Below are 16,882 nucleotides of genomic sequence, written 5' to 3'. Positions count from 1 at the left end.
CTGAATTTGCTGTGGAAATTCTGAAAAATTGTGATCCCACCAGGATCTTGCAAGGCTTTGTGAAAGAGACTGAATTTGCAATGAGAATTCTCAAAAATGACAGTAATTTTTAGCTTTTTTTCAATTGCACATAAAGCAGATTCCAAGACTTGGCAGTTTCCTCTGCATAAATATTGTGGTAATGACAACATTTCTAACGCAATTTCAAGTGTGGACATTTTTAAATTCGTGAAATTGCGCACACAATCCTGGCTGTACTGACTAGCTTATAATTATCGTTCCTTGTTCGCTAGGAACCAACCCATATGATTCACTAAGAAAACAGAAACAAGCTGATGATATCAAGAAAAATATTTGTTTACCCCATCTATGTCAAAAGTGAGGATAACACAAAAAAACATACACTGGAGAAAATGAAACATTATACAGACTTGCAGGCTCAATATTCTTGTTGACCCAGTTCCACATCATAGGCTGATGAATATAAAAGTTTTGATAGGAATGTTTGAAACTGTCATGTCTGAAAGTCTATCTTGAGGCATAATATATAAAACCGCTTCTGAAGGTTTGGAAGTCCTTTTTGTTAGTACTACTCAGTTTTCCTTCGAGGTGATGATCTTAGCGTACGCTTGATCCTGGATTCACTTGCTGCTTTCGAACTTTGCTGAAAAGCTCAAGGTATTGGGTCATAGTGTCTATGCAGTCTGAAGGGGCATACAGTCCTTCAGGTTTTGTTGCAAAGACAGAAGGCAGTTCCGGAACATTGGCCCCCAAAAAGCTTTGCAAAAATTCCTTCATGAGATTCCAGCAGTCTCCCGGAACCACACAGGCACAGTACTCCACCTACAGACACAAGAACATTCACAGTAAAATTACATAAAGCACACACCACACAAACATCAAGATGGGAGTGCAGTTGATACGTGTTCCTTCTTATTTTGACAGCTATGAAAATGGTCTCTGTCTTTCTTTTAATTTGAATGGCACAGTTCTGATATTCTTTTCCAAAACAAGTTTAGCCTTTCTTCCTCCGTATTAACATATTACTGAAGAGTAATGCACCCCATAAAAAACTAGTGAGGTGTCCATCAAAAACATTACTTCAAAAAGTTTGCCATGATGCCAAAAACCATGGGGACAATGGAGAGAGGGTATACATTATAAAAGCACACATATTCAGTCCCCAGGTGAAGATGATGGGTTTGGTGCATCCAATCACACACACCTCCACAGAGATCCCTCTGGCACTGGAGCTCATGGTGACTGCCCCCACCTTCACCAGGAAGTCGCAGTATCGGTAGCGGGTGCCGCGGCTCTCCACTTTGTGGCCCTTGGCGTTCTGGAAATGGCTCTTGAGTTTCAGCATGAGCACATCGAAATTGACGTCTGCTGTGAGAGCGGGCCCACCTTCAAACAGGGCCATGCAGCTGAGGGGAGTCTCAGAGTTGTGCATGACATACAGCAGCTTCGTCGGTTGGCCTGGGAAAAGTTGAACCAAGGATGGAAAGAAATGTTAGCCTAAATGCTGAGGCTTTGAATACAAATTAAATATAAAGTACAGGCAAATGTTTTCTCTAGATATTAAAGGCTGAGTCCATGATTCTGGTGAAAGACATTTGTGATTTGAACTCCACAGCCAGTTAAAATTAAATTACAGCCCTCCCTCCAGTACTCCTGAAGCAACATGCAGATTGGCTGGAATCTACTCTGGCTCTGTCTGAGCCACTAGCTTTATTTGCCATACAGCACCAGGAATGTACACACACTGCAGTTTTTTGGACCGCACACACTGACAGGACAGCAAGAGCACTTTGATAGGTAATTAGCTGAATTTCACAATGTGTATTAGATTACAAATATAGACTAATTCTACAACAAATAGCAAAGGTGGACAGATTATAAGCAATCCTGCAATTTTTTACTTATACAAATCACAAGATCACATAATCCTGGAGGGACTGAATATTCAACCAAAATAAGGACGGGAATGAATCCGCATTCTAAATGTACTTATTTCAGTTCCAGGCGTTTGTTGTTACCGCTAGTGTTGTTAGTGGCATGATACGTTTCACAGTCCACCCAGAAGCTGCCATGCTTTGTAGCTCCCAGCTGATCCAGTTTCTTGTGCAGCATGTCCACAGTCTGCTGCACGCTCTTTCCCTCTGCCACTGGAACCTGGCACACACTAGTGGACAGAAAGACCTGATTACCTGAAGAGTGGATGTCTTACTACAAAACAGGATGTATGCCAGTGTGATTTAACCTTAGGTGCATCATGACTTAGTTTGTCTCATTTAGGCTAAACCTTGCAGATACACCAACAGTATTACCAATACCTAATATAGTAAGCCTACCTGCCATAAACAACCGAGTAAAGAATAACAAATTCCGCCAGTGAAACATGTCACAGAAAAAGTCATTAAAACAGTATTTCAATACAAAAACAGTTTCACACCATGCTCAAAATGTACATTGTGGGAGGTTTGAGTAAAGTCATGAAGTTACTACTGTACAAACAACGCTGCTGGGAGCAGAAATAAATGCCTACAATGAACCACTCTTTTTACTTTAAACACAGCGTGGACATTTGATATAAGAAAATAAATATGAGCTGTTTTTACACATTTTCTTGTACTGCCTTTCTGCCCTCCCGACAACAGGGAACAGTAGCACAAGCGATGAAAGAACTGTGTTCTTAGCAGTACAAACGAACATTTCAACCAGTCCAACAACGGATACTGGTTGGGGGCAAAAAAAAATCTTAGAAGTTAAAACGTATGATCCAAAACCTACCATGTAACCCCCATTCTCTATGACAGTACTCCGGCGAAACAATATTCTGTTGAAGATGAAGCCTACCGCTTCTTTCAACCAGTGTGAGGCTCTCTTCCGGTTTGAAAAGGAAATGATGTATGATGCACATATCAAAAACATGAAATATATTTGAGGAAACGCAACTTTTGTTGTCAATGTAACACTTACATGTACATAATACAAATATTAGATTTATATGCACATAATGTTGAAAATAATTTACCGGTAGTAATTTATAGCCGTGCGTACATGGGCGGCCCTGCAAACTGACCTCAAATCAGACAAACACAGTTCTCCCACCTTGCACACCACTTGGAGCTCGAACTCAGATCAGTTACAATTTGGTGACGTTGCTGTTACCGACCTACTACATCATCAGGAAGTGCTGCTGGTTCTAACGCACGTGTGCTGTGTTGAAAGCTGCGTGGTTGTTGTTGCTAGAAATACATTTTGGACTTCAGGACTGATTTTCGTGAAATTCGGCATTTGATGGAATAAAGCTAGTGAAATGCCTAAAGTAAAAAGGTCAAAAGGTGGAGGAGGGGGTGCTGGTGAAACGATTGGCCTAGCGGAACAGATTTTACAATCGGACATGGTGCGACCACACTGCCGAGTAAAGAACAGAGATCAGGTGAAGATTAGGGAACAGGACGACGACGAGTACGTTGACGAACGTTTGTCTCGGAAAATCCTGGAACAAGCTCGCATACAGCAGGAGGAACTTCAGTCCGAATTTGGACCGGCACCAGAGAAGAAGCAGCCATCCACAGTTTTGGGTGAGTACTTGTCCAAACCAGGATAGCTAGTTAGCGGGCTAATTTAGTCCTTCCAGCATTTGTTCCGAGAATGAAGATGCAAGATAACAAGATAACATTTAACTCCATTTTATGCCAATCCGTTCAGAATATACCCGAAGGTTTCTTTGCCAATCTAAACATTGCAAACCTGTAACAGTTATATTATGTAGTTTGTGTGTATGGCATGTTTTCTCCTCATTTAGCTAACAAATAATACTTTCACCGACTGACAGTTGCTTTAAACAATTGTTTTTGCACTTTTGATATAAATAATAAATAGATTCTGGCGGATGATCATGGGAACAGATATTTGTATGGTCACATACGACCCATGTTACATTGATTGCAATCTCCCATAGCAGTGCTAGCATTTTGCAAGCATGGACAAGAGAGACTTGTGTGAGAATGCTGTTTGAGAATTTGAAATTTCAGTCCAGCATTTAACATCATCATCCCTCAGCAGCTAATGGGGTTAATGGACCTGCTGGACCTGAATATCACACTTTGTCACTGGACTTTCTCTTTGAGAGACCACAATCAGTAAGGATTGGCAATAACACAGCGAGTACCTCCACGCTGAGTATGGGGGTTACCAAAGGATGCATTCTCAGTCCCCTGCTCATAATCCTGCTGACCCATGACTTCATCAAATTGTACCACCCAACCACTTAATCTAATTTGCAGATGACAACGGTGGTGGGTGTCATAAACAGCAATGACAAATCAAACTTCAGGAGGTGACAAACTGGCCACTTGCCAAGATAACATCTAATCTTAATAATCTAATAATGTAGGGAAACCAAAAGGAGATTTTTATTTACCTCCAGTAGGGCCTTATACATGTGCCGGAGATCAGATCAGTTTATCGTATCGTATTCGCGTGTAGGTGTGAAGATTTTCAAGGGAAACGGCTCTTGTCGTTACCTGTATACATGTGCAAAATGTAAAGCGGTTACATTGCCTCGGGCATGCGCAAAGACCACGGAGATGTGCTCCCACCTGGTTTGTTTACTAACAACATCAACGTGGATCCGCATCGGGCACAGGCAGTGTAGTGGCTTAAAGTTCCCTTCTTTCTATCAGCATATAGTGCTTAATATTTTCTTTGAATAACCACTCTCGGATGGAAAGAAAACGAGTCTACGCGTGGATGTGTTTCAACAACGGTAGAAAACTGTGTTTGCTCCGTCTTTTACTGGACTCATAATTATATGACAGTGGTATTAGTTACAGTTGAGACACCCGAAATAACTTGCATGCGCAGCAAATCTGAGACGTGATTTTTAGTTTGCACATGAATACTAACGTCTTCTTTGATCCCAGGAAATTTGAGCACATAACCCATCTCCCTTACGGAGATATTGGCGAAAGTTAACCTACTTCATTGCAAACGTCTAGTTTTTCAAACGTGTCTAGTTTTTGTGCAGTAGTGAATAGAGTCTCAGTCTACTACACCATACATAGCATATCATGTTTGTAGAAAATGATTAAGGTGCAACAAATGCCAATAAGCATATTTCAATTAAATGATTCACATTGCAAGCAAAATGGTGCGGCTGGAGCACAGGGAGGGACAACGGTGACGCAGTTTGGATGTAGCGACAAACATTTATGTGCTGTAACAAACAGTGTTAACCAGTATGTGAGTAACGTGGCTTTTATTAAAACATAGCGTGTGTAATGTGTAGCTATTTCATTCCGTTTATTAACCTTTCCGGCTGTCTGTATTACTAGCCAGCAGCAGACGTAACGGAAAGGGAGCATTTTACTCCCCGGCAATCTCTCTACAAACTTCCATACAGACGCGGGATCAGCAGAGGAAAATCTACTTTCCTTTTGGGAGAAACCAGGCCAGTCGTTCCCACGACTACAGCACCTTGCAAAACGAATTATATGCGTTCCAGCAACAGGTGCTGCGAGTGAGCGCTCCTTCAGTGCAGCAGGGCGCGTTATAGAAGCCAGGCGAGAGCGCCTGAATCCTGACACTGTAGATGCTATTTTATTCCTGCATAGTGCTAAGACAAATTCTAAATAGAACGAAGGTTAGGCATATCAGCAGAGGAATATTTTGGTTACATTAGGATGGCTACGTTTATAGCTTGCGTTTTGGGCGCACCACATTGCCAAGAAGTTTGTCGCGACTGTAATGGCATATTTCATTGTGGGGGTGATTGATAGTTTAAGGCTTACGAGACACGGTGTTTTCTGATGTTTTACTGAGTCCTCTCTGTCTCTATCACACACACACACACACACACACTAACGGAAGCAAAAAAGGTTTAAATTAAGTGACATCCCTCAAATGTCGCGTCTCCCGCAAACCTGCAAGCTATGAGTCAGCTGTCAGTATTGGAAGAAGCCTTAACGTCGAAGATGAAACTTCCTGGGTTATTTTGTTTCGTTAGGCTATTAGTTATATTTTAAAACAGCCAGTCATTGTAGCCTACCACTCATGGAATAAGGAATTTCAAAGAGATGATGGAGTGAACTTTCTAGCCTCCTGTCACCGTCTCCCCCCAGTCACGCACGGCCTCCCCCATGACACATCGGCCTGATTTGACACGCCCTTTTGTAAGACGAATTAACGTGGTAAACCACCTCTCTCGAAAGGCTCAGACGATCGGCGGAAAAACTAACGGTTTACATCTAGACCCCTTATACATGAGGCAATTGTAACACGCTCGCGAGTTTCTATCGTGGTAGGCGCAATGTAACCGCTTTACATTGACGCATGTATAAGGGGCTACTGTTTCCACACCAAACACCCTCCACTGCCTGTTGTGGAGCTGGTGAGCATCACCACATTTCTGGGTGTGTACATCGCCGAGAAGCTCTCCTGTTATGATAACACCGCATCACTGGGCAAGTAAGCCCAGCAGTGTCTCTACTTCCTCTGGAAGCCTAAGAGAGCAGGAGCCCCGGCACCCATGAGCTCCTTTTACCGAGGCATCACTGAGAGCACCTTGACTTGCTGCTTCACTGTGTTTTTTGGCAGCTGCTTTAGAAAATCACTGGTGCCTCACTCCACTCCCTCCTGTACATTTATAACATCTGTCTAGCTCACAAGGCAACCAGCATTACTAGTGACCCCACAGCTCATAGCTCACATAGCCTCTTCAGTCTCCTGCCATTTGGGAGAAGTTTTTGGAGCATCCAAGCCTGCACCACCAGACTGGGCAAAAGTAAGCCATCAGGCTGTCAGGATGCTGAACTCTACCATCTGCCTCCAAATAATCTGGACTGTAATTTGTCTATTCCAATCCCCTGCAAGAACCTTTTGCTACATTATGTATACACTCAACACTAACCACTTTGAACAGAAACCTTTGACATCTGCTAGTTACTTGCACTATATTAAATATATATATTTTAAAAAAATCCCCTTTTCTGATTGCAGTTCAAAACATTGTTTTGTTATTATATGTTGTTTTAGCACTTGTCCATGCGAACAGCGAGGATTGGGAGTATTGGCCATTTGATCCTCTGAGTGTCCTGTACATATGAAAGAATTGACAATAAACTTGAACTTCATAACCTGATTTCTGTAGTAACCACTCTGTGTGCATTTTCTACAGGCCCCAGCACCCAGGATGGAGACTCGGATGAGGAATGGCCAGCTCTTGGAGCAGCGGGAGCTGGCGAGGACGAGATGGCAGGTGGCGCTATGGTGGAGGTGGACACAGAGGATGAAAAGGCCATTCAGATGTTCATGAGCAAGAATCCCCCTGTCAGGTTGGCCAAAAACAGCTTGCATGACCTTGTAAAGATTTTATTTAGATTTATCATCTGCATAGATTTCTGCAATAACTGAAGGTGTTTGTGGTGAGTGAGTGAGTGAGTGAGTGAGTGAGTGAGTGAGTGAGTGAGTGAGTGAGTGAGTGTGTGTCAGTGGTGAGAGATTATGTGGTGGAAAAGGCAGTCATAAACAATTTGTCCGGATATAGTTGTGAGCGTGTTTTTTTGGTTTCTGTTTCTGTAGACAAACACTAGCTGACATCATCATGGAGAAAATCACAGAGAAACAGACAGAGGTGGGAACAGTGATGTCAGAGTTGTCAGGACGACCCATGCCACAGCTTGATCCAAGAGTCATTGAGGTTTACAGAGGTGTACAAAAGGTACGTTTCTGCCTCCTTTTTTTAAACCAAGGGTTATTTTACATTTTCATAATAAGACAGACAGGCATAAAATACATTTGTGAATTACAAGACGCCCCATTACCTAATTGTACCCACCTCACAACAAATAATGTCATTTTTAAACAGGTGTGGTCAAAAGGAATGAGTACATACTTGAAATAAATTGGCAATATATTAGAAATAAAACAAAATGGTAGAAGGGAGAGGACCCAAACAGGCTTTCCTACTGTCAGCTCAAAATCACTGACTAAATTAGCATCCATTTCCTTCTCAAAGTCTAAGGGATTCCATGTGGCATATCATTTGGATGTAGGTCCTTTCATAGTGTACCTTATCTTTTCGAGCTTCAGGGACTGCATAATTACACCAATCCAATGTGCATAACAAGGGGAGGTCTCCCTTCACATAAGAACAGTACATTTCGATGGGCTTTGATGGTCCACTAAACAACTTAATAACCACGTTGTTCATAGTTTCATACATTTGACAGACATACATAAATGGGCGTTAAATTGCTTTTATAGGTGCAGTTTGGATCTATTAGCAGAAATGGAATATAGCATTCGTTATTATGTTTTAATTAGTGTATAATCACCTATAACTTCAAATCATGTTTTCATGAGCTTAGAATGAACCCTTTATATCTACATAGGGAGAGGGTCCTCTTCACTGGCACAAAAAAGACTTTCGCGTTTTTTATTGCACCTAACGGTGCCCATAGCGTGTCAGTGTTTTCCAAACTGGGGTACGTGTACCCCTAGGTGTACGCAAAGGGACGTAGGGGGTAGGCGGGTGAAAAAATTTGATTTGCATTTTCAAAGTGAACCAGTCCATTACATTTTCAAACTGACCTATAAATAGACATGAAATCTTAAATAGTCTGAATAGCCCAGTTGCAATGGCAAAAATACACTCATATATACATTGTAGTGTTCAGCGAAATAATTTCACTGCCAAAAATAGTTACAGGTAGGTTAGTCAAAACATAGGCACAACAGTTAGCGCCCTCGTCAGAATTCCATTTATTGATGACCTGTGTAGATAACCGGGAGCTCATTCCGTTTGCTGCACGAAAAGGGATAAATGGTTAAAAAGAGTTAATCCCCGCTATTACTAGTAAAAGGCCTCCAATCGAGGATGCACCTGTTGCCAACAGCAACCCAGGTTGCTCTTCCATGTCTACCTCGGATATAACAACGCACCTCGTGAAAAAAACTATGCCCTTTGCCACAACATACTTATCTGAGAGTGGGTTCTCAGCTCTGACTGTTTGGAAAACGATTTGAGACTATCAAATTCAGCCAGTCATTGCAGAGTTATGTGCATCCTCTCAAGCACGGCCTTCTCATTAACCTGTTGTGAGTGTGTGTGATTGGGCTTACAAAAATGAAAAAAGTAATATATGAGTGCGTACGTAGCTGGAGATTGAATGTCTGAAGGGGTACGGGACTGCTCAAAGTTTAGGAAACACTGTCTTACATGCTTGGAAAGGGAGAGGTATTTAGCTGGTTGCAATCTTAGGGCCAATAGTTTTCCGTTTAAAAAAAAAAATAATTCCGTTCCACTTTTGGTGAATTCCGTTTTTTTCCCGTTTCAGCTCATTTTGTTCACCCGGAGGTAGATTGATGGCTTAAAATGAGTGAATAATACGTGCGATTCTTATATTGTTGTTTACCAGTCATCAACAGAACAGAAGACTTAAACATTTTTGTTTTAAATGCGATTGGGAAGACGAGCAAAAGAATGTGACTGAATGCGGCTGTAACAAGGTGTGTGCGTGTCAACCGTTTAAAAGGGGGGCGTGGCCGGAGCGGAGTTCAGCGCAGACGTGAAATTTCCTGACTGCTTTGGTTCTTCAATTAATGTTTGGTCATCGTGTCAATCGTTGTGTTTATATGAAAGAAATTCAGTCTTACATTTTGATGCACAAAATGATGTTTATGTCTGAAATGTGGCAATTCCGTTTGAAATGGTCCATTCCGCGAATTCCGTCCGTTTTTCCGTTTATCGCGGAAAACTATTGGCCCTACAATCTGCAGCCTCACCACTAGATGCCAGTTACTCCTACCTACTGTACTTTTAAGTCCAGGTGGCTTCTGAATTGAATTTCTGTGACCTGTAGTTTGAATAAACTGTGCTCCTCTCAGGTTTTGTGCAAGTACCGCAGTGGGAAGCTTCCCAAAGCTTTCAAGATCGTCCCAGCTCTGGCTAACTGGGAACAAGTTCTCTACATGACAGAACCGGAGTCCTGGACTGCTGCGGCAATGTATCAGGCCACTAGGTATGTGTGTACGAGTCTTACCAAAAAAAGCTATGCTTGATGACGTGCTTCCTTGTATCTCAAGGAAGTACTTGGTATTACTTAGTTAAAAATCTTAAAACAAAAATCAAGATGTGTTGTATCAGCATTTTATAGGGCCTGTTATACCTTATTAGCACAAGTGTATGCCTTGTAGGTGCCAAATCTCAACACTTTTTTTCAGATGTTGGTACACATGTTATTGATACAGAGTGATAATATAAATTACTTCAAATCTGCACTTCAAAACAGAATGCTGTGAACTTCTGTCCTGTACTTGAATCAGAGCTTTGCCAGTAGGGGATTCAATTGTGTTATCATTACTTTATAGCAGTACTATCAATCGATTAAAATACAAAACAGAATGAATTGCACAATTTGCAAATTGCAATTTATCCTTGTCTTTCTTCTTAGAACTGAAGCTTGTGATTAATGGATATTTTAAAATGTAAAATTATAGAATTAATGTAGAATCAACACAAAGGAAGCATAATTAAATTTAAATACTTTTGCTTAATAGCATCCTTTTGGACACAGATTCTATCCAGTGAATTACAGATTTTCAACAAAACCATCAAGGCCATCAAAATTGATTGTGTGCTGGAAAGGTATATGTGTTATATGTGTAGCACATAAAGTGTTAATAGACTTGGGGATTGAAGTGAAGACGCAGAGAAGAAGAGAGAGAGACATCTGGGGAGAGAGATACTTTGGATGATAGCGACTAGGTCAGCCAGTCTGTAGTCACAACGTGGTGTCCAGATATTTTAACCATTACATATAACCATATCCATTAACAGAAATAATAACAAAACCCAAGCTATGTTGATTGCGTAATTGTTTTTCAACACATCAAATATTTCAAATGTATCTAAAAAATGAACGCATTCATTTTGACCGTACTACTTTTTAGTAAAGAGGTCATCTTTGAATATAAAAATCACAGTAAGCAACCTTTTCTCACTTTTTGAGATCTGTTTTTATGAGCAAATAGTACTGGTACCATCTTCAAATACATTTTGAAGGTATATGGTCATGTGAAGAATAGATAAACACGACACCCGTCGCTCCAACTATCCACCTACCAACTTGCACCTGCACTTTGCAGTTCTGTGGTCTGGGTTGGACCACTGCGCTGTTTGGTGTCTAGTTTATGGCTCTGCATCAAATGTCCAAGAAGGCCCTTGTAAGGTTTTTCATGCCTTTTCAGTAGGTAGCTTGCTGGTTTTTGACCAAACTCCTTACTGCTGCTTTAAAAAAAAAATCTTTAAAAATGGCATATTGGGAGCAGAGTAGAGTGTAGTCATTGTACCAAAATCATTACATACATTTATTTATTATTTTTTTCAAATTTGTTTTTATTCTTGAAATAACAACACATGAAACCATAACGGATTAAAGTTGTACAAATAATTCTCCCTTCCCGCGTCCAGATATGGGCTATAAGTTTGATGATGAGGACTGGACTGAAGTCCTAAACAGAACCCACTCTTCTTCCATCTGTGCTCGCCACAGTCTTATTCAATTTAAGTTTATCCAACGAGTATATTGGACCAAAGCCAGACTTTCTAAGATCAAACCTGACATTGACCCCATATGTTATAGATGCAGGCAAGATCCAGCTACATTGATGCACATGTTCTGGTTCTGCCCCACATTAATAACTTTTTGGAAGTCCATATTTATCTCTATTTCTAACATTACATTACATACATTTTAAGAGGGGATGTTGACAGTGCCCTGTGCTTTTGTTTGTCTTCTGCAGGATATTTTCCTCTAATCTAAAGGAACGAATGGCCCAGCGTTTCTACAATTTGGTGCTGTTGCCTAGAGTACGAGATGACATTGCTGAATACAAACGACTGAACTTCCACCTCTACAGTGCCCTCAAGAAGGCCCTTTTTAAGCCTGGCGCATGGTTTAAGGGTGAGACATTGTACAGATATAAGGAAACCAATGAGTTTATGGCCGCACTGCAGCTGATTTGGGTAACCAAAGTTAATTTCCTTAGCTGTGGAGAGGGTACAATATAAACCACATGGTGGCAATATTGCTCCTTTCCCAACTCCTACATTATTACAACGGTGTGCAAGTTTTTCTGTTTGAGTGTCAAACGTGGTTCTATCTTTTTCCAGGTATATTGATCCCGTTGTGTGAATCTGGAACCTGTACTTTGAGAGAGGCCATCATCATTGGCAGTATCATCACTAAATGCTCCATCCCAGTCTTATACACCAGGTATGGTCCCATTTTTTTCCCAATTTAACAATCTTGAGTCAATAAGCAAAAAATAATGTAGTACTTTATTTCATTAGTCCACAGTCCAGATAGATACAGGAAAGTATCCTCAGTCTGAAGTGGTTTTGCTTGTTTACAATTGACACTTCAAGTACTACAAGTGATTGGCAACCAATTCTGTTGCATTTATGTGTTCATTCATTCAACCACTCATTCTTTCAGTGCTGCCATGCTGAAGCTGGCCGAGATGGAATACAATGGTGCCAACAGCATCTTCCTGCGCCTAATGCTGGATAAGAAGTACGCACTTCCCTTCCGTGTTCTGGACGCCCTGGTGGCCCACTTCCTGTCGTTCCGCAGTGACAAGAGGGAACTTCCTGTGTTGTGGCATCAGAGCCTGCTCACACTGGCACAGCGCTACAAAGCTGACCTGGCCTCCGAGCAGAAGGCGGCTCTGCTGGAGCTGCTGAAGGTGCAGTCACACCCGCAGATGACGCCCGATATCCGACGGGAGCTTCAAAACTCTGGGTCACGTGACGAAGAGACTGCCATGCCCTTCATGGCCACGGACTGAACATTTTTGTGTTTTTCTTTCTCCGGCCTCTTCCTGTCAGTTTTTTCAACACAGTCTTTGTAGTCCATTTGGTTTTTGTGTTTTTTTCTTTGCAGTTAAGTGATTTATGTTAAAGGAGATATTATTGTACATGAATTTGTATGATTTCATCTAATCATATGCAGGGAGGAACTTCACTCTTGACATGAGTAGAAAAATATGGTTTGCCTTTTGCAGTGCCTTTCATTGTGGTCACTATTGTTAAACAGCCAGAGGTAGATCTTTATTAATCTGTGGACAATTTCTACAGACATTAGTATCCTACCAAAATGTACTGTTATGTACTGTCAATCAGTAGGCCAATTTAACTCTTGCTGTGTGGAACTACTTCTAACTTGTGCCCTCTATCAAAAGTATTTGTATTTGCAAATTATTTAAGAATAATTTACAACCTAAATCTTAACTGAATGTTGCTAAATAAATACTGTTGTTATGTTATTAGTAGATGCACTTATTGTTTTAATGCATAATATTGTATTGGTATTTCTGCTTTCAATTCTGATGGAACGTAAAGAAACTGTTTAGAACACTGCCCACGCCACAGCTAGGGTAGAAGTTGAAGCGCACGAGGACGACACAAATTCTAGCGGGCTAGAAGTGGTTCGCGTTCATTTTTGCTTCATTCGCGTACATAAAGACGGTGGTGAAAGAACAGACGGTGACAGAACAAACTAAAAAAAATACGAAGTCAATTTTTCTTCGTTAATACGTCGACAACAAACATTTTTGTAGGTTGCTCAAAGGTTAGTCAGTGTGTCGGTTAGCTAGTGATTAGCGCGCAATAGGTTCGCTCAGGAAACCTTGCTATACGAGCAGTTGACCTAAACATAACTGATTTAAATTGGCATTTGCTTCGTTGGTTTAGGAGTGAACATACAACTGTCGTATGGAGCTAATGTGCTACGAAAATGGGGGATTTGATACGACCTCTGCCAATGAATCAGAACCCAACAACCCTAACATAAGGGCCTGCTGCGATCCAGTTTTGACCAGGGATAACCGAATTTGGAAGAATCTTATCATCTTAGAAAAGATCAATCGGACATCAGATTCCTTTTTCGGCTCTGTACAAACGGATATCCAACCTTATATGCGACGAATATTAGCAGTGTGGATGTTACAGGTATGAGACGACAAAAATGCTAATTCTAGTGTGACATTAGCTAGAAGATTAGCCTAGCTGTAATTATATTGAGAAAAAGTTTTGATATTTGTGTTGTTTTAATACATGGCAGTTTATAACAAAAGTCCCTGTCATTTGCATATCACATGTATTATGTTTAAACAAACTTAACCCCTTTGACCCCGTTTCCCCCTTTTTTTAACCACGCTTCAACACTCCCCACTACAGGTTTGTGAAGAACAGAAGTGTGAAGAGGAGGTATTCCCGCTGTCAATTAACTATCTGGACCGTTATCTGATGCAATATCCCACTCAAAGAGGCAGCCTACAGCTAGTAGGAACAGTCTGTATGTTTGTGGCCTCTAAACTGAGAGAGACTGTTCCACTCAGTGCGTCCAAACTCTGCATCTACACTGATAATGCTGTGTCAGTACCTCAACTCCTGGTAAAGATGGTCAATAGATAAGACACACATTTATGTTCACCTACTTACATTTTTCCAAAAGTTGTATGTGAAATATTAAACCCAATCAAGTCCTTTCACAAGTAATCAGGTGTGATGTAGGCCTAGGTGAATTTACGTTGCATTTATGTCTAATTTACTTGCTTTTAACAGCACTGGGAGATGATTTTGGTATCCAGACTGGAGTGGAACCTTGCCATAGTTTTGCCCTCAGACTTTCTGGAGCCTATTCTGGCAAGCCTACCCATAATTCCGCATGATCTCCATGCGCTACGCAAGCATACTCACTCTTACATTGCTCTTGCTGCAACAGGTAGGGGGAGATTGTCCTTTAGAATTTTTTTTGCTGCATCTCACATTAGTCTGAATGAATGGTAACACTTATGCCATCATCATACTATTAATGTGTAGTACTCATTTGAACCAGACGGGGCAGCAACTGTTTGCCTGGAAGCCCATTGTGCATTGAAACGCCTCATTACTGTCATTTATATCATTTACCAACATTAATTAAAGGTTTTGTTTGTATGCATACCATTTGTACACATAACATCCAGTACATGTTGTGTTATCATCTATTGTTTCTCATTTGATATCATGAGAAATGTTTCTATATTATCTCTAGAGGTACAGTGAAGTATACATCTTGAACTGACTTGGGATGTAATTTATTTTCAAATAATATTTCCATTCCATATGGATATTAATATAAGCTTTTTGTCATGCCAGTTCTATTTGCACCCCCAAGGACAGTGATGACATTGCTTTAGGGGAAAAAAAGTGTGTGTGGGGGGGGGGGGGGGGAAAGCTCAAAGTAATGACGTTCCCTAGCTACCCTGTCAGAAAAGAACAACGGGCATGCAGCAGCCATATTGTAAGAGGTCAGCGCATTCTTTTTGATGCTGGGTCATGGTAATCCTGCATTGTGCGCTGTGAAAGGCCTCTGTCTGCAGCCCTCTTTTCCCACAAGTCACTGCAATCAGCCAGAGGCTGTGCTGGCAACAGGGTTCCAGCCACAGAAGTATAATATGTGCTGTCACACAATCTGTCAGACAGGTCCATTTGTCTGCTGTCTGTGCCCGGCTCTTTTGTCTCAAGGTGTTCCCTGCACACAGCCTTAAGGCAGGGAGTGGGTCGCCAGGCTGTGGGAAAGCCTTAACTTTTTAGCTGTTCCTTTTATCTGGTAAGGGTGAATAGACCTTGGCAAGATTTTCCTTCTCCACAGCGCTCAGCAACCTTTCAGAAGTGGTTAGTTCCCCCTGAGTAACGCTGATGTCCTGTATTGTTGAACTCTGTACTCTTGTCCTCAGCATAGGATCAAGTTAACCAAGGTGTCAGTCACAGTGATACACAGGTTGGCTTTTGGAGCAAACAATGAAACTGAATGTGTCAGTGTCTCCACTTCTGTTTCTTTTTTTGATTTCAGAGTTGAGGTTTTCGGTCTTCTTGCCCTCCGTCATTGCTTGCTCCTGTGTCGCAGCTGCCATTCGGAGATTGAAGCTCTTGAGTGACGGCCTGTCCTGTGACACTCTCTTGCAGCTGCTGGCCAACACCTTAGACACAGACCTGGTGAGGCTTTATTGAGAAAGAGAACCAGGAAGTTGGGGTATATTACTATTCTATGACTTAGACCAAGAAAATGTTGCTGTCTTTTCATATAAACTATATCTGTTTGTCTTAACTTTTTAAGTATCTATCTATAAATTGCATCCATCATCAATCAAATTATTGATCCATGAATCCATCCGTTTTTCTTTGTCCATCCGCCTGATTTATTTACATTTCTCCTATTCTCCAGAATGCACTCTGCAGCTCTTTTAATCAGCTAGAAGATGTTTTGGACCTCAGTTTGCCCTCCACGTCTTCAGGGAAGTCTCGGTCCGACTCCCCTGACTCAGAAGTCAGCTGCACGCCCACAGACATCCAGGATGTCAAGCTGTCTCCACTGGGTTAGATCTTAAATGTCGATCACAGAGAGTTTTGTCATTTCATCTTTGGGTCACATATGCACCTGAAGGGACATTATGCTTGTCATTTGCAGTAAGTAGAGTTGCACACAGCGGAGAGACTGCTAGCTATGAGATATTTATGAAAAAAATGTAATGTAAGGAATGTAAAGAAAAAGGAAAAAAAAAATATCAGAGTTTAATTAATTTCCTGTTCCCTTAAATCATTTAAATTGCGTTTTTTTTTTTTTTTGGTTTGATACAGGTTTCATTTTACTGGGTGTGACAGTTCAGCACATTGTAGCTTCACATAAGACAGCTGGTCCTTGTTTGCTGCGCATTACTGAATGCACATTAGATAACCTGTATGGGAGGTGTCCCAGGGAACATGTTCTCTGTAGAAATGTATCTTTGCTGAAGCAAATATTTGTATTGCGGTTCAGCCTGTGCT

At 41.2% G+C, this 16,882-nt stretch overlaps 3 protein-coding genes across 3 annotated transcripts; 2 read left to right on the top strand and 1 right to left on the bottom strand.

The window, feature by feature from the left end:
* Positions 1–614: 614 nt before the first annotated feature.
* Positions 615–2,860, bottom strand: med20 (mediator complex subunit 20). Its single transcript, XM_080846330.1, has 4 exons — positions 2,794–2,860; positions 2,040–2,185; positions 1,226–1,479; positions 615–843 (listed from the first exon to the last, which is right to left on the bottom strand). The coding sequence occupies exons 1-4, from the start codon at positions 2,805–2,807 to the stop codon at positions 619–621; spliced, it is 639 nt and encodes a 212-aa protein (XP_080702456.1). The 5' UTR covers positions 2,808–2,860; the 3' UTR covers positions 615–618.
* Positions 2,861–3,202: 342 nt separating this feature from the next.
* bysl (bystin-like) lies at positions 3,203–13,338 on the top strand. Its single transcript, XM_080845792.1, has 7 exons — positions 3,203–3,590; positions 7,187–7,343; positions 7,591–7,729; positions 9,898–10,031; positions 11,815–11,975; positions 12,185–12,287; positions 12,510–13,338. Exons 1-7 carry the CDS (start codon positions 3,323–3,325, stop codon positions 12,859–12,861), a joined length of 1,314 nt encoding a protein of 437 aa, XP_080701918.1. The 5' UTR covers positions 3,203–3,322; the 3' UTR covers positions 12,862–13,338.
* A 448-nt stretch (positions 13,339–13,786) lies between these two features.
* Positions 13,787–16,439, top strand: ccnd3 (cyclin D3; the record flags this gene model as incomplete). Its single annotated transcript, XM_080845820.1, has 5 exons — positions 13,787–14,023; positions 14,252–14,467; positions 14,639–14,798; positions 15,912–16,054; positions 16,284–16,439. 5 exons carry the CDS (start codon positions 13,787–13,789, stop codon positions 16,437–16,439), a joined length of 912 nt encoding a protein of 303 aa, XP_080701946.1.
* Between the last annotated feature and the right edge of the window lie 443 nt (positions 16,440–16,882).

Source organism: Sprattus sprattus (genome assembly GCF_963457725.1).
Source record: "Sprattus sprattus genome assembly, chromosome: 10".
Taxonomy (NCBI): Eukaryota; Metazoa; Chordata; class Actinopteri; order Clupeiformes; family Clupeidae; genus Sprattus; species Sprattus sprattus.
The sequence above is the reverse complement of the archived record's forward strand: the minus strand, read 5'-3'. Positions and strand labels throughout refer to the sequence as shown.